We start from the raw sequence: 27057 nt of genomic DNA on the forward strand, positions 1-27057 counted from the left end.
ACAGATTAGTGGCCCCCATTTCTATTTGAATTTGACACCAATAGTATAATGTGTATTTTGATTTCAATTTTATTTCGGTTTCTGCCAACATTGTTTTTTACTAAAGTGAACCTCTCAAGGTATTTCCCTTCAGTATTGCTGGTTTCTCTTCATATTATATGCTTTTTCACTACCTTCCACCCCTCAACATCTGTCAACTTCGTGAGGCATATTTTTCTTTTTGAATTAAGATTTCTAATTCATGTTTTGAAAATCCTTGCTTTGTTCATTCCTGTATAAATATGTGAGGCCATGAGTTTTATTTCTGGCTCTTGTTTTTAGTCTCTTAAGAGTTTCTGCCCAACTGTATTACTCTTCTTCCTACATTGTAACTACATTAGGATATCTGGCATTGTGATACATATAGACATTTTTTTCCCCATCTCCTTTCTTTTTCAATTTAAAGCTTTTATTTGTTTTTTTGTTTGTTTTTGTTTTGTTTTGTTTTGTTTTTTGCTGAGGCAATTGGGATTAAGTGAATTGCCCAAGGTCACATAGCCAGGAAATATTAAGTGTCTGAGGCCATACTTGAACTCAGGGCCTCCTGACTTCAGGGCTTTATCCATTATACCAACTAGCTACCCCTTTTTTATTAGTTTTATAAGATCAACTTTTTATTAATCATTGCTAACTTCATTCTATCTCTGATATTTAAAAAAATACATTATTCTTATATTTTTAAACTCATGTCCAGAAATCCCAAATGCATTCCCAGATATCATCTTAACTAGCTGCTCTATGCTTTTGTTTTTGAAATCCTTGCATATGATATAGTCTTTTGCTATATTGATAAGACATGCCATATCTCTTAACTCTAATTTCTGTAGCATCTTGTTCATTTTGTCTGATTTATTTCTCTGTTGAAACTTATAAAAAATTTAGGATATTGAATTCTCCTCATTGTTTTTTTTTTTTATTCTGTATACCTTGTAATCAGATAATGTTTTTTTTTTTTTTTTAGTTAATAGTTTTTTAATTTTCAAAATAAATGCAAAGATAATTTTCAACATTCACCTTTGCAAAACCTTTTGTTTAAAATTTTTCTTTCTCCCTCTCCCCCTCTCTTGACAGCAAGTAATCCAATATAGGTTAAACACGTGTAATTCTTGTAAACATATTTCCACATGTATCAGATAAAGTTTTATTAATTTAAATGCTAGGGTATTAGCATATAAGTTTATTCTTGAAATGAGTTTGTTTATGATTCCTTTCAGCATAAGTTTTCAATACCTTTGAATTTTTTAAATTTTAAGTTCTATGATTATATATTGTAAAAACCTAAAAAAAAATAATCACCAGCATTTCAAATAAGAGCTATGTTGTATAGCCTTCCTATACATTTGAAAATTAAAAAGCTTTATCAATTATCCATAATTTTAAAGGGCAAGATTATCATTAATGTGAATGACCAAAATATAACATAATATGCCAACATTAATTTTATTTTTTTTTAAATTTTTTTTTTAATTTTTTTTTTTTTAATTAAAGCTTTTTATTTTCAAAACATTTGCATGGATAATTTTTCAATATTTACTTTTATAAAACCTTGAGTTCCTTCCTCCACTCCCTCTCCTAGATGGCAAGTAATCCAATATATATTAAACATTTTTTTCTTTTTTTATTAATTTTATAATTATAAAATTTTTTTGACAGTACATATGCATGAGTAATTTTTTTAAAAATAACATTATCCCTTGTATTCATTTTTCCAAATTTTCTCCTCCCTCCCCTAGAAAGCAGGCAATCCCATACATATTAAATATGTTACAGTATAACCTAGGTACAATATATGTGTGTAAATCCATTGCCAGCATTAATTTCAACCTCTTCCCCCTTATTCATTCTGTACAAGAACTTTTGGTAAGTAATGATTTTTATTTTTATTTTATTTTTTTAAGCTTTTTCATTTTTTTATCTTCTGCCTTCTAGTGAAAAAACTAATGAATGCTGAATAGGTTGCAAAGGGGAAAAAAAGGCAAAAACACAATCAAATGCATGGTTGAAAATTTACCCTTTATGTTTGCTTTTAATTAGATATTTTTGCATCTTTGTGTAAAATACATTGAATAGTGTTTTTTAAAGTATTATCAGAATGAAATTTGTTGACTCTGCTATGAAATTATAAAACAAAGACATGGGAATAGTCTTAAAAGTATCTGAAATACTTAGTAATGTAAATTGTTATCCCTCTGAGTTTCTAATTAATCAATTCAGTATGTAAAAGAATGGCGGTCAGGTTTTAGAAAGTTTATTTTTCTTGTTTTGATTTTATGTGTTTTTGTATTCAGAAATTACAGAATTAAAAATCGACACACAAATGGAGTAATTTGGTACATAAGTACTGCTATAATTGAGAGTCAGTGATATAGGAAAGAGGCATAGTTGCTGACTTTTGAATTAGAAATCTGAATTCACATTCTGCCCCTGGCTTATAATGGTTCTGTGATCCATGGTCAAGTTCCTTAATCTCTCAGGTCTCCTTAACCTCCTAACACTATAAGCTATAACTAAATTGCCAAAATCTGATATTTAGATGGAAAGGATTTCCATATTGAGAATTCTCTATACTGATGAAATCAGAGGTTCACTCCTTCTCATTGTGACCTTAAATTATTAAAGCACAGTGTTGTTTTTTTTTCCATTACATTAAGAGTGATTTGTTCAAATATAGTTTCTCAAAAAGTCTTACTACTGGTTTGTTTTAATAGTTTAAAACTGATCTAAGATTTTTAGGGCATTCTGTCCCCACATTGTCCACATTTTATGGATAAGTAAAATCAAGTTAAAAAGTCAACCCAGCATGACTCACTAGTAAATGGATATAGCTGATCATAAATAGGAAGTCATTAACTCTCAAGTCTTTTGCTCCTTCAACTATTTCACATAACTCCTAATAAGTCAGTAAATATTTATTAAATACCTACTTTGGGCTAAGTATTGTGTCAAAACACTAAGGACACATATACAAAAAACAACAAAAAAAGAATCACGAAGTTTACAACTTAATAGGGCAAAATAGCCCACTAAAGGAAACTAAAAAAGGTTGAGGAGGTATGGGGAAAAGTATCAAGGGCATAGTGGAAAAGTCAGAGAAGTCTCAAAAGTCATATAGTCAAATGAGAAATGAGAAAAGAAATTTAATTATTTTTTTAAAAGTTTTATTTTTTCCCCTTGCCATTCCTATTTTCATGATAGTTTTAGTAATTATCAAATGCTCATTATTTTCCTTAGTTACCAGTTTTTATAGAATATTAAGTTTTTAACAGTAAATATAAAGTACTCCTCGTTGGGGTGGGGGGAACTCCTTCTACCATTGCAAGTCAATACTTTCTCTGCAGCTAGGATACTAATGAGTTGTCCAGGATCCCATAGCTACTATGTTAGAATCATTTAATAATGTATTTTTTATTTTAAATTATGTTCAAATTTTAAACCTCTTCCTAACTAGTATTCATTATTCCTTCTAAAGATATCTACATTTATCTTTATCCTGTGTATTTTGTTGCTATGGTTCAATAATTTTAAGTTCTAGGTGGAGGGGGAGGTGTTAGGACTAAAGTTGAGGTTAATCTTCACTAGGACTAACTTAGTGAAGAAGTACTAGGTTAATTTTTCCTAAGCTATTTTTAGTTATGAAATTCTGTTTTGGCTTTATTCATAGTGCTTTGATCTTTTAAAGTTTCTTATAAGCATAAAAATCTAATGAAACCTTACTTTTAAATTTTGCTGCCTTCATTTAGAAGAGTGAAATTTTTACCTTTTAAATTTTTTTTTTTCTAGATGAATATTGGCAGAATCATCCAGAACTCCATGACATTCCAATATACTATGCATCATCTTTGGCTAAGAAGTGTATGGCAGTGTATCAGACCTATGTGAATGCCATGAATGATAAAATCCGTAAACAAATCAATATCAACAATCCTTTTGTCTTTAAACACATTAGTAATCTCAAGGTTAGTACCTCTGGGGAAAAAAAGAACATATATAGAGCATAAAAATTACCTCCATTTCACTTTGTCTTTTGTCATTTTTACTTGGAAGGTATTTATATTTCAATTTATTACTAAACTCTTGCCAGAGTTTATTTTAAGAGTATATATTTTTTTAAACTGAAATAATCATGGTATTTATAGCTAGAGGACACATTAAAATTCACCTAATACAATCTCATCTTATAGAAAAAGTAACAGAAACTCAAAAAAGATTTACCCCACACAGATAAGTAGCAAAACCATGATTTGAATACAAGTCTTCTGAATTCAGATCCATATATCTAAGCATTTCCTAAGTATCTGCTATTTCCCAGACACTATATTAGGTTGTAGGGATACAAAATTCTAGACTATGGGAGAAGTTTTTACTCAGCCCTCCAGTTAAGAAATTTTATCTGGCACAAAAGTCATGTAATGTAAAAGTAAGTAATGGAGATGTGAGTGGGATAGCCATACTATCCCCTATTAATGAATTTATTCAGAGTGAAACATGATGAAAATGTTAATGGAATTGAAAACAAGCAGATGAAGATTAGTGTTCTTTCAACTACACCACACTTTGAGAACTTGAAATAAATTGTGATTTTTTTCTTGACTTTAACAAATATGTTTAGTGAGAATAGTATTTAAATTTTTAGTAATAAGATAGTTCAAAAACATTTAAATTATTTCTAATTTCGAGTTCTTTGACTTTTCAGGGAAGAAATTAACCACTTTAACTATTCTCTTTATTCTATATTTCCTTTTCATAATTTCCAAGGCTTCCTTTCTACTTGTGAATGATCCAAAGGCTAGTGTCATCGTACCATTGTTATTATTGATCTAAAAAAATCACCTATTTTGTACTTGATAGATCTGAAGTTTTTAACTTGAAATGTACAAATATATAAAAGTATATGGATAAGATTTCAGAGCTCTGTGGACTTGAATAGGAAAAATATTACATATTTATTTTTGTTAACCTTTAGCCAAAATTTAGTGTTTTTATAAATTTAACTTATACATTTAAAAACAATTCTGAGAAGGGACTTCACTGATTGTCAAAGGGGTCTATGATACCAAAAAAAAAAAAAAAAAGTTTAAACACCCTGGCTGGACCATCTTTCTTGTTCTATTCTTGTTCTAAATTGTTCAGAAGCTGAAGAACTTAGATTTGTTATTTTACTAGTCATTCAGACTAATTAAGTATCTTTAAATGGTGATTCATTTCACCCAAAGTGATATTTGATACACTGGGAGGGATGGGATGTCGTGGAGGGTGGAGATACAGACATGGCAAGGGGCAAATGGGGTTACACAACTAGGAAGTGTTGAATATCTGAAGGTGGAGTTAAACTTAGGTTCTCCTGACTTCAGGGCCAATACTTTATTCACTGTGCCATCTAGCTACCATGATATTTGATATTGTCTTACAAAATAGCATCCTTTATCAAACACGTGATCAGTATACTTTTGTATCTCTCTTTTCCCAGAGCATGGATCATTTTGATGATATTGGTCCAAGTGTTGTGATGGCTTCACCAGGAATGATGCAAAGTGGCTTATCCAGAGAATTATTTGAAAGTTGGTGTACTGATAAAAGAAATGGTGTGATTATAGCAGGATACTGTGTTGAAGGAACACTTGCCAAGGTTTATCATCATGTTTAAGCTTTGTGATCATACTATATATTTATAATACATGTATAATTTTCTCTACTAGATTAAGTCTTATGCAGTTTCAACTCAGTTGGCTTTCCAATATAAAATATTTATCTAGTATGCAGATATTCATCTCTATAAAGTAATTAGCCATGCATGGTGGGGTAGTTATGAAAAATGTTTCATCATTCTAATCGTGACTTTTCAGAAGCATTGTTTTTCAACTCTGTCAACTCCTACAAAATGCATTTTATTTATGTAAATTAAAACTTTTCTTGAATTTCTAACTTTGCCAATAATTTATTATTATAAGAAATTTTGAAGTTAGAAACATTTTAAATGTGTAAATTCGGTTTATTTTTTTAAGATAGAAATAATTACTTTTCAGAACTAACATTATAAAAGATGTTTATTTGCCTGGATCACAATAAAAATCAGAAAAGATTTCTTTATTACATAATGGACCTAAAGTATGGCATTTGCTTTAGTCCTGGGCCCCAGAAACTTAGGGTTGATAAGTATAAAAGGAGAAAGGAATTTGCTCTTTTCCTGGGGAGAGACATGACTGAGGGGGTGGTGGGGAGGGATAAACTGGCAAAGATTTATCTTTAGTATAAATCCTACTCTGATATATCTTAAGTCAGGGAAGCCACTATGTAACCAGGTTTGAGCTGGCTATCAGTTTCTCTAAAATGTTCCTGCTCTTCATATTTTTGTCCCTTTTATTTCTGAAATGTAATATTTTTTTAACTCCAATGACAGCAAGCAGTTTTGGCCTTATAACTAGAATAGAAACTCTTTGTGAGTGAGGGACCAAATGCCTATCTGAGACAAGTAATTATTCAGCATTTATTCTATTGATGGTAATATAATATTAATGCAGAAGTTTATAAAAAGGGAAATGATGTTACACTCTTTCCAGAAATAATTTTTTAATATCATCTGTCTTCTTTTGGTTTAATAGCATATCATGTCTGAACCTGAAGAGATCACTACCATGTCTGGACAGAAGCTGCCCCTGAAAATGTCTGTAGATTATATTTCTTTCTCAGCTCACACAGATTATCAACAAACCAGCGAATTTATTCGAGCTTTGAAGCCACCCCATGTGGTTAGTGATAATTTCATTTGTGCCTAAATTTTTTTTTTAATTCATTAATGATTAAAGAATATAAATCTATTGGATAATATGGCAAAGCAGATTTAGGCTGAGATAAAGATAATTCATAAAAATAATGTTTAAGAGGTCTAAGATTTAGATGCTTGCAAAATAGTGTAAATAACATTTATTCTCCACAAACTCAGCTTATTTGGCACTATCTAAAAATATAAGTGTGTGTAGAATAAATATCCTCCAAAATCAGGTAGTTAAATACAAGATATTAATAGGGAGAGAAATGATGTTTAAATTGGCTTGAAGAATTAGTAGATAGAATGTGAGGCAGAGTTGGAGGGAAGAGTGCAAGAGATGACAGGTGCAGAAACATAGAGATGGGATTTGAAATGCTGTGTCAGGGTTGGCCTGAGCTACAGAATGTAGGGAGAAGAGTAATATGTAATGAGCACTGATAGAGATTGAAAACAAGTTGCAAAGTAAGAAAGTAAAATGATGAGATCATAATGAAAAATCATTGGCAGCTTTTGAATGACACGTAGAGTGGGAATAACTTGAGGCAGGGAAACCAACATCAGAGGCCTTTCCAGGAGTCCGGGCAAAAAGTCCTATGGATCTGTAGTAAGTTGATGATTGTATGAGTAAAGAAAAAAGTTGGATACAGAGATCTTGTGAAGATAAAAATGATAAGAGTTGGCATTTGATTGGATTTGTAGCATGAGAAAGACTGAAAAGTCAGTGCTAATAATGTACAAGTTATGAACTTGGAATTTGGCAGAATGTTTATGCATGCAGTAGAAATGGGTACCTTCACCAAAAATGGAATGTTAAATAGGAAAATGATGAATTCCGTTTTGGACATGTCGAGTTTGTCTTTAGGACATACAGTTTGAAATGTACATTAGGAATGATGCAGTATCGAAACTCAAAAGGCTCGGACCAGATATAGAGACCTAGGAGTCATCAGCATAATGATGATAATTAAATCTTTGTGAGCTAATGAGATCACTGAGGGAGCCCAGTGAAGTGTCTATGTATGTATTGGCAATGAGGTGATGTGATTGATAGGTATGGTAAAGGAGATGAGAATTGAGCAAAAGAGGCTGGTCAGGGAGGCAAGAGGGGACCCGAGAGGAAGTGCTGCCACAGATTCAGAGAGGAGAGGGCAGAGAGTTTGTAACAGTCTGAGTAAAGGGGGAAGGAGCATGAGAAAAGACCACCATAGATGACGGTACTTTTGGAGGTCAGACTTTCAGCTAAGTGAGGAGATTGAAGGCCAGTTTGTAAAAGGTTGAAGAATGCTTGAGAGAAGTAGAAATAGAGCCATGTTTTTTTAGGCATTTGGTTTGAAGAGAGGAAAAAGGGTGACAGCATGAGGGGGTGGGAGGAGCTTTAAAACCCTGTAAGGAGATGGTTTTTTAACAATTAACCTTCCCTCCATGATTGGTATGAGAATAAAATGAAGTAATATTTGTAAAGTACATTGCAAACTTTAAAGCATTAGATAAATACTATTATAGTCTCCTATTCTTCCAACTCTTCATCTACTTCATGCCTTTTTAATATAGTCTTCATTTTTATCTCCACTTCTTTCTGCTGTTACCACTAGAACACCTGCTCTGCCCTCACTTTCCTTTCTTCCCAACCTTAACCCCATAGCTAATCAGTTCTACTGAACATTGTTTTTATCTCTCTGCTTGTATTCCCTTGTCCTGTAAGAACATTGCCCTACTGTTTATCTTACCTTGCCATCTTCTGTCCCTGGAGCTTACTTATCCCAACTCTTCACCTTAACTGCTCCTACTCTTACTTAACACTATTGAATGAGGTTATAGAAGTCACCTACCCAGGCTGAGTATAAATGTCTTATATACACTTGTTACCTAATCTAAGTGGGTCCCTCAACACCACTAAGAAATCCTTTTCTTATTCCTACAGGGGCTGTTTCAAACTCCTTTTTTCAAGCTTTCTACACCTTCCTTGAGCAGCCTCCCAATCCTAGCAACAACTTCCACTTCCCTCCCTTCCTCCCTAACTTGCTTTTATCTCTTTTGTCTTCATTTTATGTGTACTTAAGAATGTTTTTGTGTATTTACATATATGTTATCTTCCCAAATAGAATGTCAGATTTTTTAAGAGCAGAAATTCTTTTCTTTCTTTTTTTCTTTTTATTTTTTTCTTTCTTTTTGGTCTTTTTTTTTTTCTTCATCACCTAACACAGTGTCTGAAAAATTGAAAAGTAGGACAAGAAAAAGGGAATATGTCAGTTACTAAGATTTTTACAAATATTATCTCCTTTGATCCTTTCAACAACCCAGAGAAATAGGTTGTATCACAACAAAATTTGTGGTGATACGGGAGCCACCTGTCAGTGGCTGCTGAAGGTCTAACTTAGACCTATAGAATGGATTTCTTCATGTGAGATGATAATGATGAAACAAGGAGACTGAGAGGCAGTTGCTGTTCTCTGATCTCTCCACTGAGAGGCAGTTTCATTGTCTGACCTCTCTCCTCTTCCCCTCTTGCCTCCAATTTATTTTATTCCCAGTCCACAAGGAACATCTGCATTAGTAAAAGCTACTTTGCAACTCCTTCAGATGTTATGATCCACAGCTGTGGAGGTTCTTGGAGAATTGATCTGCCCCTTCACATAGACATGGTCCTCAACAATTAATAGTCTTTGTGTAACATGATAACAATATAAAAAGTCTCACTATTAAAAAGTAAGAGGACAAGGGCAGTTGTTACAGGTGAATTCCTACCCTGGCATGGCATAGAGAAATTGTACAATTGGGCCTGTATCCCAAAGACATCATAAAAAAGGGGAAAGGACACACATGTACAAAACAGTAGCAGTCCTTTTTTTAAAGGCAAGGAATTGGAAATTAAGAGGATGTCCAACAACTGGAGAATGTCTGAATAAATCATGATATATGAATGTTATGGGATATTATTGTTCTGTAAGAAATCTTCAGCAGGATAATTTCAAAGAGACCTGAAGAAACTTAACATGAACTGATGCTAAGTGAAGTGAGCAGAATCAGGAGATCATTGTACATGGCCAACAGCAAGATTATATAATGATCAATTCTGATGGGTGTAGCTCTTTTTAACAGTGAGGTGATTCATACTAATTCCAATGTTTTTGTGATGGAGAGAGCCATGTGCACTCAGAGAGAGGACTATGAGACTGAGTGTGGATCACAACATAGTATTTTCACTTTTTTGTTGTTATTGTTTGCTTGCTTGCATTTTTTTTTCCTCCTTTATTTTCTTTTAAATCTGATTTTTCTTGTGTAACATGATAATTGTGGAAATATGTGGAGAAGAATTGCACATGTTTAACATATATTGGATTACTTGCTGTTTAGGGGAAGAGGATTGGGAAGAAGGAAGAGAGGGAAAAAATTTAAAACACAAGGTTTTTTGCAAGGGAGAATGTTGAAAATTATGCACGTTTTGAAAATAAAAGGCTTTAATTTAAAAAAAGAGGGAAATTGTACAAAACAAGAGATTGCTTGCATATAATACAAAATAAAATTACAAGGAAAACTTAACTTTGAAAGACTTATGAATTCTTATCAATACAATGATGTCACAATTCTGGAGTGCCAATCATGAAGTGTGATATCTTCCAATTGACAAGAGAAACCTAAAAGACTTATACATACTGATATTGAATAAAGTTAGCAGAACTAGGGGAACAATTTATACAGTAAAAATATTGTAGAGACAACTTTTAAACACTTAAAAACTGGGGGCAAGGGGGAGGAAGGGATAATTTGGAACAAAAGGCTTTGCAAGGGTCAGTGTTGAAAAATTACCCATGCACATGTTTTGTAAATAAAAAGCTTTAATAAAAAAAATAATTAAAAAAAAAGAAAAATTTAAGAATACAGATCAATTCCTGCAGCTCATCTCCTGACAGAGAGATGATGAACTCTAAATATAGATGGAAACTTTTTTTTTTGGACATTGCCAGTACAGGTGCTTGACTGTAGGTGTATGTAACAGATTTTGTTATTCTTTCTCACTCACTTGGGGAAGATTGGGGGGGGTGTAATAGAGGTAGAAGGGAAAGAAGGTAGATTTTCATTTATTTGAAAAAAAAAAAAGAGCATTTCAATTTTTTTTCATACTTTAAAGGATGATTACAGAAGGAAAGCAGAGGCCATAAAGAATCATAGATAGGGGGGCAGCTAGGTGGTACAGTGGATAGAGCACCAGCCCTGAAGTCAAGAGGACCTGAATTCAAATCTGACTTCAGACACTTAACACTTCCTGGTTATATGACTCTGGACAAGTCACTCAACCCCAATTGCCTCAGCCCAAAAAAAAAAAAAAAAAGTCAATAAGTAGGTTAGTTTTTAGTTTTTTAAGTTACATGTTGAAATTATTACTTATTTTTTAAAAAAAAGCAAACGTGGCATAAAAAGAGATTTATGAGATGGATTAGAAAAATTAGATGTTTATTTGTCTATGGAAACGCCCATTTTCTTTGCTGTTTATTAAATCAGTTTTTTAGGTATTTCTCTAATTTATATGAACTCATTAGCTGAATAAGTGAAGATTCTTTAATGTGTAATATTTTTTTTCTATATAGATACTAGTGCATGGAGAGCAGAATGAAATGGCAAGATTAAAAGCAGCATTGATAAGAGAATATGAAGACAATGATGAGGTTCACATAGAAGTTCACAATCCTCGAAATACCGAAGCAGTGACTTTAAATTTCCGAGGAGAAAAACTAGCCAAGGTATGAGGTTAGCATTCTTAATGAAAATTGAGGGGTTTCTTAATTAGGGTTATATATTTTTGTTAAGTAGTAATCAACTTTAAGTCCATTTGAGATTATTGCTTTAAGAGCCATTATATGTGCTGTCTGTGTAGGTCATTGCAGTGAGCTAGATGCTATGATAGACATTAGGGAGATACAAAGACAAAAATCTCTGCCCTCAAGGACCTTAAAATTATATCTGATATTAGAATTGCATTTTAAAATACTGCTATCTTGTATGCTCTTGGGCAAGTTAATTAATATTTCTGTGCATTGATAATTTTTAATGAGATAACAATCTTTGAAGGTTAAAAAGTAAAATATTCATTCACAAGCCATGGCTTTAAGGGCCACAGGAAATCTATCTTCAGTCAGCATCTCTTCTATAAGTATCTTTTTAGGCTACATTTCAGGCATATGATGTCAGTGATTTGTCTGACATTATAAAAGCCATCATCTCTGTGTTTCTCTAATTATTAGTAATTTGGAACAATTTTCATATGGCTGCTGAACTCTGTCCATATCCTTTGACTATTACTTGATAAATGTCTTTTGAGGCATAAATTTTCAAATATAACCAATACAACAATAATTTGTTTTGTTTGACGAAAATAATCCTTAAAACAAGGCTACCTAAACAATTTCCATTTGCTACTCCTCTTTACTTGAGAAATTTTTATGTGACCCCAGTTGTATAGGAATATAAAGTGGGTGTACAAATCAAACATTGACTGATGATAAATCATAATTTCCACAACCTTCCATATTCAGTTACAAGACCCCATATTAGGTCACAAGCATCTCTTAACCTACCCTAACCTTGTAGCTCCCCTTATAGCTACTCTAACTGCCTGTCCGTCGATAGTACAGCTAGGCCACATTTAACTCGTCTTTGGGCACCAACTTAGTTCCCACAAAGACAGACTGACCAAGAGGTAGGGGTGAAGTGAAAGAGAACTTTATTCTTAGACAGCATATATTTATACCCCCCTGAGCATCCAGGGGAAGGGGAAGTCTTCTAGGAACCTGGACGGGCAGGTCATAATGAGATTGGCCTGAGAAAAAGGAGGGAGGCATGCTAGGCTTTGAGAGCACTAAAGAGGGAGATGTGGTACCTGGGGTCAGACACCGCCTCTTGGGACTATGCCCCACCTCCACGTAGTACTCTCTTGCACCTTGTACCTTTCATCCCTCAGGTCTTCCCACATGCCTTGAACTTCATTCCTTCCTCCTAGAGGCTTTTTAACCCTTACAACAACCCTTACAAAGTTGAGTTCCAAACAGCAAGATTATATGATGATAAACTGATGGATTTGGATCTTAGTAATGCTATGATACAAAACAGTTCTAATGACTTAGAATATATAATGCCATCCACATCCAGAGAGGTAACTATAGAGACTGAATGTAGATCAAAGGATAGTGTTTTCACCTTTTGTTTGTTTGCTTTTTCTTTCTCATGGTTTTTTCCCTTCTAGTCTGTTTTTTCTTGCACTACATGACAAATATGGAAATACGTTTAAAAAGATTGCACATTTTTAATCTATATCAGATTGCTTTCTGTCTTGGGGAGAGGGGAAATAATTAAAGGAAGAAAAAAATTTTGGAGCACAAAGCCTTAGAAAAATGAATGTTGAAAACTCTTACATTTATTTGGAAAAATAAAATACTATTGAGGGGGAAAAACTGGGCTCTAATTCACTTTATCTTTAAAAATATTTATTATGAACTAGAAAACCATCAACATATATAAATGTTTCAATATACAAAGGCTAAATAAGAGGATTATAGATGAAACCATGAATCTCTTGTTACTTATTTTTAAAACATGTATTAAATTTAACATATTAAATTTTAAATTAGAATGCTCTGCTTTCCTGTTTTCTCCTGCATGTTTTCAGATGTTTCATTGTCACTTCACTTCCCCCCTTTATTATCATTAACTCTTGTCTAGCTTTCCCCTTCACCCAATAAAAGCACTACTTTATAATAAATTATTTTTGTCAAAGAAGACAGATTCTTGTTGTATTGGTTATGCTTGAAAATTTGTGCTCAAAAGACATTTTTCAAGTGATAATTAAAGGTATGAACAGAGAGTTCAGCAGCCATATGAAAACTGTTCCAAATTATTAGTAATTAGAAAAATACAAATTAAATTAATTATTAAGTTACACTTCATACTCATTAGATTGTCAAAAAGTGACAGTAATTGGAGGGGCTACAGAAAAAAAAAAAAGGCACCCTACCTAATGTGATGTTAGGAAGATCTGTGAATTGGTATTTAAAAATAAAAAAATCAGAGCTGTAACCAAAAAAGTTGCTAAAGTATGTGTACCTTTTGATCCAAATGTAGGATTACATTATACTTATATCTAAACATTATTGATGTGTTTGGTTTCTGGGCACCTTCTTTAGTGTCTAAGTAAGTCTGATGTTACCCTAATCTGATAACTTCATAATGTATTTTTGAGGTAAGCTTATTGTTTTCATGGTAAAAATTCCTTGAGATTAAAATTTTCAGCTTAAGTATTTGAGAATTGTTTGTCCTTTCCCAGATTACCTTCTAATTGTTATTTTCTTCCTAAAAATAGGTTATGGGTTTCTTAGCAGACAAGAAACCTGAACAAGGACAGCGTGTCTCAGGAATCTTGGTTAAAAGAAACTTTAATTATCACATTCTTTCACCTTGTGACCTCTCTAGTAAGTCTTTATTAAAGGGTCTGATCATAAATTAATTATGTATTTACTATATTGTTATACATTATATATAATTTCTATATTATGTTATATATTAAATGGTCATATTTATTAGAATTATAAATTTAAAGAAATAAAATATGTAAGAAAAATTATAAGATCCATAGTATCAGAAGATTCGAATCTGAAAATGTAGTTCTAATCCATTTATTTTATAAATTTTTTTTTAATTTTATAATTATAACATTGTTTGACAGTACATATGCATAGGTAATTTTTTACAACATTATCCCTTGTACTCCCTTCTGTTCCGAATTTTTCCCTCCTTCCCTCCACCCCCTCCCTTAGATGGCAAGCATTCCCATACATATTAAATATGTTATAGTATATCCTAGGTACAATATATATGTGCAGAACCGAATTTAGTTGTTGTCGTTGTTGTTGCAAATGAAGAATTGGATTCAGAAGTTAAAAATAACCTGGGGAGAAAAACAAAAAATGCTAACAGTTTACACTCATTTCCCAGTGTTTCTTCTGTGGGTTTAGCTGATTCTGTCCATCATTGATCAATTGGAATTGTATTAGCTCTTCTCTATGTTGAAGATATCCACTTCCATCAGAATACATCCTCATATAGTATTGTTGTTGAAGTGTATAATGATCTCCTAGTTCTGCTCATTTCACTCAGTATCAGTTGATGTAAGTCTCTCCAAGCCTCTCTGTATTCATCCTGCTGGTCATTTCTTACAGAACAATAATATTCCATAACATTCATATACCATAATTTATCCAACCATTCTCCAGTTGATGGGCATCCATTCATTTTCCAGTTTCTAGCCACTACAAAAAGGGCTGCCACAAACATTTTGGCATATACAAGTCCCTTTCCCTTCTTTAGTATTTCCTTGGGATATAAGCCCAGTAGTAGCACTGCTGGATCAAAGGGTATGTACAGTTTGATAACTTTTTGGGCATAATTCCAGATTACTCTCCAGAATGGCTGAATTCTTTCACAACTCCACCAACAATGCATCAGTGTCCCAGTTTTCCCACAGCCCCTCCAACATTCATCATTATTTGTTCCTGTCATCTTAGCCAATCTCACAGGTGTGTAGTGGTATCTCAGAGTTGTCTTAATTTGCATTTCTCTGATTAATAGTGATTTGGAACACTTTCATATGAGTGGACATTTATTTTATAAACAAAGAAACCTGCCCAAAGAGGGTAAATGATTTGACTGTAGTCCTACCCATAATAAGGACAATTTCCTTTTTAGTTTCTCTCTGGTTGGTATGTCTGATTGTAAACTATGTTCTGTGGAAATCATACAGAGTTTTTTTTTGTTGTTGTTTCAGATTATACAGATTTAGCAATGAGTACTGTAAAGCAGATTCAAGCCATTCCCTACACTGGTCCTTTTAGTTTGCTATTTTATCAGCTACAGAAACTGACAGGTGAGTATATAAATTGTGTTCTAATTACTGTATATGTCAGATAATGAATTATAAGAAAATATGTTTTAGTCTTTATTAGTGTGGATTTCATTGTTACTTTAATATAGCAAGAATTTACTGAGTGTCTACTAGATGCCATACACTTTGCTAGATACTAAGTATATCCAAACAAGGGACCAGTTCCCATCTTCAGGGAGTTTACATTGTATTGGGAAAAATAACAAATAGGTACATTAAAAAATAAATACAAAGTAAGATTTATTTTTGGTGGTTGGGGGTTCTAGGAAGAGTTCCTGATTTGATTTATTTGAACTGGCCTTTTTGAGTAACTAAATAATTTTCCTTTAGGAAAATACTTTGAAAAGAAGTAGATACCCCCAAAATTCCATGTTACCTCCTGATCTTTGATTACATTAATTTTTTACCTATTTTTTTCAATTAATAAAAATCTATTGTTTCTCCTTTTCCTATCCCTCTGCATCCACTTAAAAAAAAAAAACAAAAAAAAAACAAGCCTCCTCACAAATATGCATTGTCTTTCTAGACTTTTCTGAAATCAGCCTGCTATTTATTTCTCATAGAATAATAATAATCCATTACACTCATATATTTTAACTTATTTAGCCATTCACTGATTGATGGGCATCCACTCAATTTCTAATTACTTGCCACTACAAAAAGCTGCTATGTTTTTGCACATGTAGGTCTGTTTCCTTCCTCTGTGATCTCTCTGGGATGCAAGCCCAGTATTGGCACTGCTGGGTCAAAGAGTATGCAGAGTTTGATCACTCTTTGGGCATAGTTCCACAATGCTCCCCAGAAAATTAGATCATTTCATAATTCTACCAATACATTAGTATCCCAGTTTTCCTACATCTCCTAACATTGATTATTATCTTTTCCTGTCATCTGGTGTGAGATACTATTTCAAAGTTGTTTTAATTTGTATTTCTCTAATTGGTAGTGATTTAAAGCATTTTTTGTATGAACAGTAATAGCTTTAGTTCCATGGAGAAATTATCTATTCATATCCTTTGACCATTTATCAATTGGGAATGACTTGATTTCTTATAAATCTGAGTCAGTTCTCTGTATATTTGAGAAATGAGACCTTTATCAGAAACACTGCCTATAAAAATTCTTTCCTAGCTTTCTGCTTCCCTTTTAATCTTGATTGCATTGCTTTTGTTTGTGCAAAACCTTTTTAATTTAATGTAATCAGAATTATCCGTTTTGCATTTCATAATCTTCCTCAGTTCTTCTTTGGCTATAAATTTCTCCCTTCTTCAAAGATCTGACAGGTAGATTATTCCTTGCTCTCCTAATTTGCTAATAGTATAACCCTTTAAATCTAAGTACCCATTTTGATTTCATTGATATTAGGTGTTAGTTATTGGTCTATACCTAGTTTCTACCATACTATTTTCTAATTTTCTCAAGTTTTTGTCAAATAGTGAATTCTTATCCTAGAAGCTAGAGTCTTTGTATTTATCACACAGTAGATCACTATAATCATTGACTTGTCTTGTGTACCTGATTTATTCCACTCATCCACCACACACACACACACACACACACACACACACATACACACACACACACACACACACACTCTAAAGGCAATGATACTTTCTTAGAGTGATCTTCTAAAAGTCAGTGAAATAATGGTACAGTGTAAAGAGCACTAAATTTAGAGTCAGCAAATCTGCCTCTTTTTCTCTGTAAAGTAAGGAAATTGGACTGGATCAACTTGTTCTTTAGTGTAGCTTTAAGTCTAATCTAATAGCCTTTCTTCAACAAAAGGTAACAATTTGGTGCAAAGTTTTATTCTAAAGCAACATTATGGAAACTTTTATTTTGTTATTAAAAAGATTCTTCCAGGTTTTAGAGACCCTAATAAGGAAGAGACACAACCTTCAAATTTTAAAATATGCTTTCAAATCTTTTTCTAAGATTTTGTACCAAGACTGTTTTTTCAATGTTATGGGGAATTCCCAATAAGGAAACTTTCTCTGTCATTGGAAATTGTTTTTTGTCTTCAACTTACAGTTTTAATTGCCTAGTTGTTCTCAGACAATTTGTCCAGAGCCAAATTGCCAGTTTTTACCAGCAGTTAGTATAAATAAATCTTTCTGAGTCTGGTTTTCTATCCACTGTCCCACTTCAACTCTCTTATATGACAACTTTAATCAAGAAGTATTTGATAGGTGAACACAAAAAGTTAGGTGACACAAAAAGTGAAGTACCAGTATAAAACAGCACTTCCCAGTGAGTTTGGGCATAGAAGACGTTGGAGCATAAATTTTCTTTGGAGGTGGTTTGTTTAAGATATGAATGTAGGATTTTTTTTTATTTTTTATTTTTCCCCAGAATAGAGACATTTACGCTTTTCATCTTAAAAATGTGTTGTGGACAACGTTTTTTTTTTTTTTATTTCTATATTTTTCTTTATAATTATTTCTTCAACTGAAGCCTTACTCTAATACCCATTGATGATGTGGAGATGATCTTGGGTTCTCAAAGGCCTTGGTAGATTTTACTAAACTGGGAAAGCTTTTAATAAAGGCCTAGCAGTAGACTGTTCCTGCCATCTGAAGATCAGTTAAACAAAATTTGGAGAGATTTCTCAATGGAAGATTGACATACAAGTGATGCATTTTTTTTCTAGCTACTCATGGGGCTATATTGATAATGAGAGTGTCCATGTCATTGAAATTATAGTTCTTGATGTGCTGTTTGCAGTAATATTCACATTTTCTTAGGGAATCCTCATTCATGTTGCATGAAAAAACACCATATGTGTTTCATGCAACATATTTTTGGCAGCAGTAAGGAAACTAACATCCTGTACCATATGTCACAGCATTATCTAAATGGTAAATAGCTCAAATAGGAAAAATGACAGTGTAAAAAAAAAGTTAGAGAACAAAATTCACAGGTGTGGCTGGAGAAAGCATTTTTAATGAAATTAATGACCCAAGGAATTCAGTGACAAAAAGATGGATCTATACACACCAAAAAATTTAGAGTAGCATTTTTTGTGGTAGCAAAGAACTGCAAACAAAGTAGGTTGCCTATCAGTTGAGGAATGACCAATCTGGTACATGATATAATGGCATTACTAAGTTGTAAGAAACAATAAAAATACATTGAACAAACATAAAACCCCAAAGAAAAGATAGAAGATGCTTCCCCCCCCAAAACTCTTAACAGAATTGAGAAGTCCATAGATGTCAAACATTGTATATATTTTCACATTTTTTGATATACTAATCAATTTGCTAATTTTTTTCCTCTTCTGTTTCTTTATTAAATAATTTTTTTGTTGTTATATGGGATGGCTTTGAGAAGTGGAAAAGGAAGGAATACAAGAGCAAATTTAGGTGATAAGAAGTCAAGATAACAGATTGTAAAGTGTAAGCATAGAAATTAAACATCAGGAAACTGGTTAACATAAAATTTATGTGTACATTATAACCAAGTTTTCCTTTTTTCCAGGTGATGTCGAAGAAATTGACATTCAGCAAAAACCAGCTTTGAAAGTGTTCAAAAATATTACTGTAATACAGGAACCAGGCATGGTAGTATTAGAGGTATGCATGGTTTTTGTTTTTGTTTTTTTAAGGGTATTCATCTATAAAATTGGGAAGAAAATTAGACAATTCCATAAAATTAGAAAGAATTAAATTTCCTTACTCTTATCAGCTTTCAATCCCTGGCTCCTTTATATACAACTTTTTATAGTAATAACTTTAATAGGAGTGATTGTTGCACAAAATTTATTTAGTTCACACCTAGTTATACAGCACGTTTAAACTTTTACTTCCATTTACATTTTAATGCTACTTCATTGTGTATTCAGTTACCTCAGTCTATATTGAAAATCTCCAAATCTGAAAAGGATTTCATAGTTTTCTCATGGGCTAGTAAACTCCAGAACTACAAAGGTTCCTTTAATAGTCATCAGGCTGTTTCATTCACACTTTCTCAAGCATATATCTATCAGTTCAAATGAGGATAGAAGTCAACCAATTAAATTCTCTGAATTACTCTTCTGTGGTTGGATAAGTAGAAGATACCTTATGAAAAAATGTAGTCCTATGAGGTTCCCCCCCCCCCCCCCAACAGAATTGGTTACTGATACGATTGTGAATATTTTGTTGTTTAATTATATAAATGTCTTTGGAGAAAGGAACAAAAATTCAGTTAATGAATAGACCAAATTCTGAGGAATTGAAAGTTGGAAAGAGGGGCAGTTAGGTGGTATAGTGGATAGAGCACTACCCCTGAAGTCAGGAGGACTTTTAAATCTGGCTTCAGACACATAACACTTCCTAGCTGTGTGACCCTGGGCAAGTCACTTAACCTTAATGCCTTACACACCAGAAGAAAAAAAAAGTTGGAAAAGCATTTGGAAGATGTGAAAGAAATGCTGTCCTTAACATGGTACACTTAAATACTTGGACATAAAGCACCATAAATATAATTGCATGATTCATATATGTGTGTGTAATACACATGTATCTAAAATGGCTTTAATTGATAACAAATAACTTGAAGAGGTGTTGATTAAAGTGGAAAGGATCCTTTTTTATTGAAGTTTTTGATTGCATTTAAGATAAATGAGAGAGCAAAGTAAAGATAATAGTAGAGCTCATTCTGATACAAACAGCAATAATGTCCAAAATAGGGGAAGAACTTGGCTATTTTAGAAGTTTTTATTAAGTATTTTTCCCTATTTGTGTTATCCTACTTTGAAATAAAGATGTTTTTGATGGGATAATTAAAGAGAGTAGAGTGACACCAAAAGATGTTATGTTGACCCAGATCTGAAATAGTAAGTATTAGAAATAAATATTAAATTTTAAAAAGATTTTAAGTTTTTCAGTATTCCTTTGAGAACAAAAATAGTAAAGTGATTAAAATGAGAGTCTGGGGGGTAGATCATAGATAGAAAATTAGCATCAGAGTCATAGCAAACTGAACCCATATTTTCTTTGTGACCCTGAAAAGTGGCTTTATCTTCAGTGTACTGGACAAACTGATCTATCAGTTATAGAGAAAGTTGCAGTTTGCATTGGGCAGAAATGTTCCCTCCCTATACAAATATAATCACAGGTCCTGCCAGATCTCAAAATTAAACCTTTTTGAATATTAGAAGAATCTCAGTGTCATGAAGAGAGCCATCTACACCCATTTACTTTGGGAACTGAGTGTGGTTCACAATATAGCATTCTCACTCATTTTGTTGTTTGTTTGCATTGCATTTTGCTTCTCTTTTTCTCTTATGCAGCACGACAATTGTATAAATATGTATGCATGTATTGGACTTAACATATATTTCTACCATATTTAACATATATTGGACTACTTGATATCTAGGGGAAGGGGAGAAATTGGAACACAATGTTTTGCAAGGGCTAATATCAAAGGATTGTCCATGTATATGTTTTGAAAAATAAAAAGCTTTAATTAAAAAAAAAATAGAGAATCTAAAAGGATTGAGAAGTACTCTACATGATACCCAAATACTTTGCTCCCTAAAGAAACCAATTTTATTGGATAGAAGAATACCAATTGTATTACTGTATGGATTCATAAAGTCAGTAAAAAAAACATTAGAACCCCATAGTCCATTATTTTGTGTAGCAGTGATTCTAGAATTTTTTAATTCTACTCTTTTGTTTTACAGTGGTTAGCAAATCCTTCCAATGATATGTATGCAGATACAGTAACAACAGTGATCCTTGAAGTTCAGTCAAACCCTAAAATACAGAAAGGTACAAAGAAATTTTCACAAAGTTTTATCAAATATTTTTAAGTATATCATTTATGAGAAATGTAACATTTATTATAATATGCCAATATGTTAGACACTAGGATTTATTACTCACAATGCATAGTCCAATAATATGATCATGCATTTAAAACTAAAAGTGTCTTTAGAGGTTATGGCTCTTCATTTTGCAAATTGGGAAATCCATAATCCTGAGGTAAAGGAGACAGTTCTTCGAACTCTCTTATGATATACAAAACTGAAAAGGTTCTCAGTATAATCTCATCAAGTAGGGCAGAGCCAATATGGCAGAGTTACAATGCAAGACCTGACATCAAACTTTTAATTCATTTTGGCATCACAGAACTCACCAGAGGACAGGGTGAAACAGTTTTTTAGCTCAAGTCAACTCAGAATATTAATTGCTACATCCAAAGTCTTACAGAAAAATGTGAATTGGTCTCAGACTTTAAAAAAAATTACTGGAATAGTTCAAAAAAGAAGTTGGTCATAGGTGATTAGAGTATTAACTCCAGTTTGCCTGTTTTGTTGGGCTTGTATTCTTCAGAGTTCACTATATTGAGAAAGCCACAAGTTTTGTCCAGGTTCTAGGCATGTCCTTGCTATAGATTTACAGTCACTAGGGATTAAAATTTCATAAGCCAAATTCTCTAATAACATCTTAACATAAGATAACATAAAGAGTGTAAGTCTTTTTTAGGTCTTTGATGATTTCCAGATTAAAAGGAGTGTATCTTCTACTTTCTTGACCTGAAGAATCAAGGTGTTCAATCACAAGATACATTTCTATTCTCAAATCAGCTGTATTCTGCCCTTCCTCTTTGGCTTTAAGTAGTGCCTTTTGCAATCGAGTCATAGGAGGGGGTGATATAGGGGGAGGTGCTGGTGATTTCACTGTCTCTCCTACTCCTCCTCCCTCCACCCAGGAAGGTGAAGTAGGTGGGGGAGGGTCAAGGACCTGCTTGAGTATAGGTGGAGTTGAAGCTGTGAGAGTGAGAATCACATTCTTTATGTTCTCCATGCCCTCTGGAGATATTTCCATTACTCTCCCCAGTCTCTTCTTTTTCCTCACACTTCCTCATCTGGCTTAAAACTTCTTTTTTCTATAACTTGTGGGATTCTTTAAGTCTAGTTGTATTAAATTGTACACATAGAATGTTTCCTTGGAAATTGAATCAGGACCATTATCATTGTAATTTTCACATAGTTGATCTCCTACTAGTTTCCAATTATCTGCCTCTATTTCTTCTTCCTTGAAGAACCAAGGGGACATGCATTCTAATGTATCCACAAGTCCATCAATCTGCTCTCAGATTACAATCAAACCCTGTCTCTTTATTAATCTGAGTATGCTTTCTTTTTCTATTTTGTTTTTTCCTTATTTTGTATTTAGTTTAATATTAAAAAAAAAAAAAAAAGTAGAATTGTCCAAATGGGAAAAGAGGTATAAAAATTCACTCACAAAGATAATTCCTTAAAAAGTAAAATGTGTTAAGTTAAATGTAATGAATCTATGACATATAAAGAAGCATAAAACAAAATTAAAAGAATGAAAAAAGTTGAAGAAAATTTAATTATTTCATAGGGAAAATAACTGAGCTGGAAAAGATCTAGCAGATGTAAGTTAAGACTTACTGGGCTACTTTAAAGCCCTTACCAGAAAAAGAGCCTCATCTTTCAAGAACTGAGCAATGAAAACTGCCCTGATAGTCTGGAACCAAAGGATGAAATAAAAATTGAAAGAATCCACTAATCACCTCCTGAAAGAGATTTCAAAATGAAAACTCCCAACCATATTATAACCAAATTTCAGATCTTTCAGGTCAAAGAAAAAATATTAAACGCATCCAGAAAGAAACAATTCAAATATTTTAGAGCCATGTATAAATGTGGCTAATTTTTTAATTGTATACTAATTTTTTAAATGTGTAAAGTACATAGGAGTATAAAGTAATCTTATTATTAAAATATAATTATTTTTAAAAATTACTCTTATTCTTGCGTTTATTTGGAAAAGGAACTAAATCTTATTTTTAAAATTTTTCCTCCCAGGTGCAGTACCCAAGGTATCAAAAAAAATAGAAATGCACATTTACAGCAAGAGATTGGAGATTATGCTTCAGTAAGATTTTTATATCACTCAGTGTTTTTTGAATTGTTGAAATAGTGGCATTGTATCTAATCTCAATTCTTTCAGGTTTATGGGTTTGTTTGGCCATAAAAGTGTACTAGATTTGGAGTCAGAGGATTTGGGCTTTAATCATGGTTCTGCTACTTGTTACCTTAGACAAATCACTTCTCTGAACCTCAGTTTCCTTTATTAAATACCTACTGTGTGCCTGACACTGATAATACAGACTTAAGAACTAATCAGGCCCTGCCTTTAACAGCAGTAACTTTTATTAAGAGGGAAAATAAAATACACAGATATGTAAATGTTAAATTTCTAAAGGAAATGAGAGAAACTCCATGGTAAGACCTTATGCAGAATGTGGCATTTGAGCTGAAACTTAAAAGGACATTTCCAGGCATGGAGCAAAACCAGAAGCTGGAATTTCCTGGATTGGGGGAGGGGGGAACCATCTAATGGGATATTATAGGTAGAATGTAGAATGTATGAGGGGATAATGTGAAATTAATTTGGAAAGAGAAGTTAGAGCCAGATAGCCTGGAGGACTGTAAATGACAAGCAGAATTTTGTCCTAAAAAAAGGAAGTAACATGATATGTACTATAATTTAGGAATGTCAGTTTTAGTATCTGTGGAAAAGGAAATACAGTAATTAGAGATGGGAAGACTAAGGATACTAATGAAATAACTCAAGTAGGAGTTGATAAGGGTCTGAACTAGGGTGGAGAGATAAACTGGCAAAGATTTATCTCTAGTATAGTCCTACTCTGATATATCTATATCTGCTGAAATGACTTCCAACTCTAGAATTCTTTTATTCTATTAATATGTATTCATGAAACTATGGAAGACTCCTAAACTCTGCTTTTACTGTCTTTCTAGATGATCTTCTCAAATATCCACTGGTTTAATTATCACTTTGTAGATGATTCTCAAATCTAGATATTCAATTCCGTTTCTTTTATAAGTTTCAATCCTATGTTATATGTTACCAACTGTGTTGTATCTCTCTACCTGGAAATCTTATAAACATGTCTAATATAGAATTCACTATCTTCCCTCTGAAACCCACCTCTTTACCAAACCTTTCTTATTTTTGTTAAGGGTACAGCACCATCATTCTTTTCCTACCCTCACAACTCTCACACCCATTGTTTTTCTCTTCACTCACATGTCATGGCAGCACCTTTGCAATGTCATACTCCTCTTTAAGGGTGATGGACAAACAACAGCTCTTCACTCCTGAACACATATTCTTTTACCCAGAGACACTGGCCTTGTGAACAACTTGCTCAGAGCATTTTCTCTATCCATCTCCCATATTTGGAATGTTCTCCCTCTACTTGCTGGTTCCTTTAAATCCCAGCTGAATTCCTATCTTTTCCTGAAAGCCTTTTCCAACCCCTCAGTTCTAGAAAACTATTCACATTTTTGTTACTTATTTTCTGTTTATCCTGAATATAACTTGCTTGTATCTTTTTTTCACTATCAGATTGTAAGTTTGTTGAGGAAAGGAATGTCTTTTGCCTCTTTTTATTTCCTAGCCCCTCGCCTCTAGCACAGTTCCTGGTACATAGTTGGCTTTCAGTAAATGTTTATTGCTTGATGGATTATGCTTTATACTTCATTGTCAGATTTTTCTTAGTGGAATCAGTTTTAGATAAAATTATAATCTGTCTTCAAAGGACATATATTTGTTAAGGTTATGTTATACTTATCCTTTTCATTCTACTTATTTATTTTTTCCTAAGGCTGGGGTTAAGTGACTTGCCCAGGGTCACACAGCTAGGAAGTGCTAAGTGTCTGAGACCAGATTTGAACTCAGGTCCTCCTGAATTCAAGGCTGGTGCTCTATCCACTGCACCATCTAGCTGCTCCCATTCTACTTAATATAGAAGAAATATTTGTATTTGAATGAAAAGACTTTCAAATTAGTAATAATAGGACACCAGGTAATTGAAAATTTTTCCCAGTGGCATTTTAAAAATATATCTCTGAAAAATGGTTAGAATTTCCTGTACTTAAAATACTTTGTGTACTTGACTATTGATAGAAAATTCATTCATTGAAAAGCTATGGTCTTACCATCCTAATAATAGATCCTCTAAACTTTTCCAGCTTGAAGTCATAATTATTAGTAGTAGTTGTTTTCATTGTTGCTACATTTATATAATGCTTATGGTGTGCCAGGCCACTATGCAAATGCTTTTGAATTATTCTTTCATTTGATCCCCAAAATAAGGTACTATTATTATCCTTCTTTTGTAGATGAGTAAACTGAGGCAGTTCAGTTTACTGACTCAGGATAAATGACCCAGATTTAAACTCAGGTTTTCCTGATTAAAATACTCTAACCACTTAGCTGACCTGTATAAGCAGGTGCTTTCTTGACCTAGCAGCATTCTTTGCTTAGATAGAACCATGTCTCTTAAGGAATGGGAAGAACACTTCAAAGAAGGCATTAGACCACACCCACTTATGAGTATTTTTGGTTCTATCATTTTACTGCTTAACAAAAAAAAAAAAAAAACCACCATACTACTGATAGGTAACTTTGGACTTAACTCTGTTACTATAACTAAACTATTGTTACTATTGTTGTAATTGTTAGTATAACTAAACCAACTTGATAAAGCCCCACCCGATGGTTTAAGTATTTATTTAAATTCTGCTTTGAAAGTATAGCCAAGCACCAAATTTGTGACTTTTTCAGATTTTATGAGGGTGTAGTTTGATCAGATTACTTAAAGTTCTGCATTTTTTCTAATGTCTGAAATTTCTCAATTAAAAATTTTAACTTTTTTTTTGTTTGAAGGGACATATTTGGGGAAGATTGTGTAACTGTTAAAGAAGGATCCATTCTAAGTGTCACAGTGGATGGAAAGACTGCCAATATATCATTGGAGACAAGAGTATGTATATTTGTTGAAAGCAGCCAGCCTGCTGCAAGTGATATTCAAATAGTTTCTTAAGCTTAAGCACAAATAAGATCCTTTGGACATGTAGGTTTTCATGCTCTCTGCAAATTGAGAATAGATTCTAATCTATATATACATATGTGTGTGTATAGATATAGACATAAGCAATTCTGATGATTTAATGTATATTTGAGAGAAAGATATTCATTGCTTTATATGAACAGTGAAGTTTGAATTACTTTGTTAATCAGTGTCTTTTTTTTTTTTTTTTTTTTTCAGTAGCATCTGCATGGCTGTTACTGATTTTGAAATAAGATTTAGTAAAAACAGTTGTTGGTTGGATTATCACATCCATTTCCTACTAAAATTATTTGCTATCACCCTTGTAAAGGATACAAACTTAATCTCCAGGGTGCTGTTTGCCCAAAAGCCTTTGAAAAAGCCGTAGTTCTCATAAGTTTTTAGATTTATTATTTAGCTTTTCCAAAATTGATCT

The 27057-nt window shown here is 32.8% G+C and overlaps 2 protein-coding genes across 3 annotated transcripts in view; both read left to right on the forward strand.

The window, feature by feature from the left end:
• LOC141552709 (uncharacterized) overlaps positions 1 to 27057 on the forward strand; it is a 178635-nt gene that overhangs the window by 74083 nt on the left and 77495 nt on the right. The gene's annotated exons all lie outside the window — the stretch shown is intronic.
• The window catches only part of CPSF3 (cleavage and polyadenylation specific factor 3), an 83630-nt gene that overhangs the window by 21147 nt on the left and 35426 nt on the right, over positions 1 to 27057 (forward strand). The window contains exons 8-17 of one of the 2 annotated variants that reach the window (XM_074288101.1): positions 3820 to 3995; positions 5507 to 5665; positions 6639 to 6785; positions 11392 to 11544; positions 14157 to 14265; positions 15618 to 15716; positions 19215 to 19309; positions 21409 to 21496; positions 23566 to 23635; positions 26459 to 26555. In XM_074288101.1, coding sequence (XP_074144202.1) covers positions 3820 to 3995; positions 5507 to 5665; positions 6639 to 6785; positions 11392 to 11544; positions 14157 to 14265; positions 15618 to 15716; positions 19215 to 19309; positions 21409 to 21496; positions 23566 to 23635; positions 26459 to 26555 — 1193 coding nt within the window. Of the gene's footprint in view, positions 1 to 3819; positions 3996 to 5506; positions 5666 to 6638; positions 6786 to 11391; positions 11545 to 14156; positions 14266 to 15617; positions 15717 to 19214; positions 20057 to 21408; positions 21497 to 23565; positions 23636 to 26458; positions 26556 to 27057 lie in introns of both variants that reach the window. The other variant, XR_012486158.1, reaches the window with a different exon arrangement.

Source organism: Sminthopsis crassicaudata, chromosome 2, assembly GCF_048593235.1.
Source record: "Sminthopsis crassicaudata isolate SCR6 chromosome 2, ASM4859323v1, whole genome shotgun sequence".
NCBI lineage: Eukaryota > Metazoa > Chordata > Mammalia > Dasyuromorphia > Dasyuridae > Sminthopsis > Sminthopsis crassicaudata.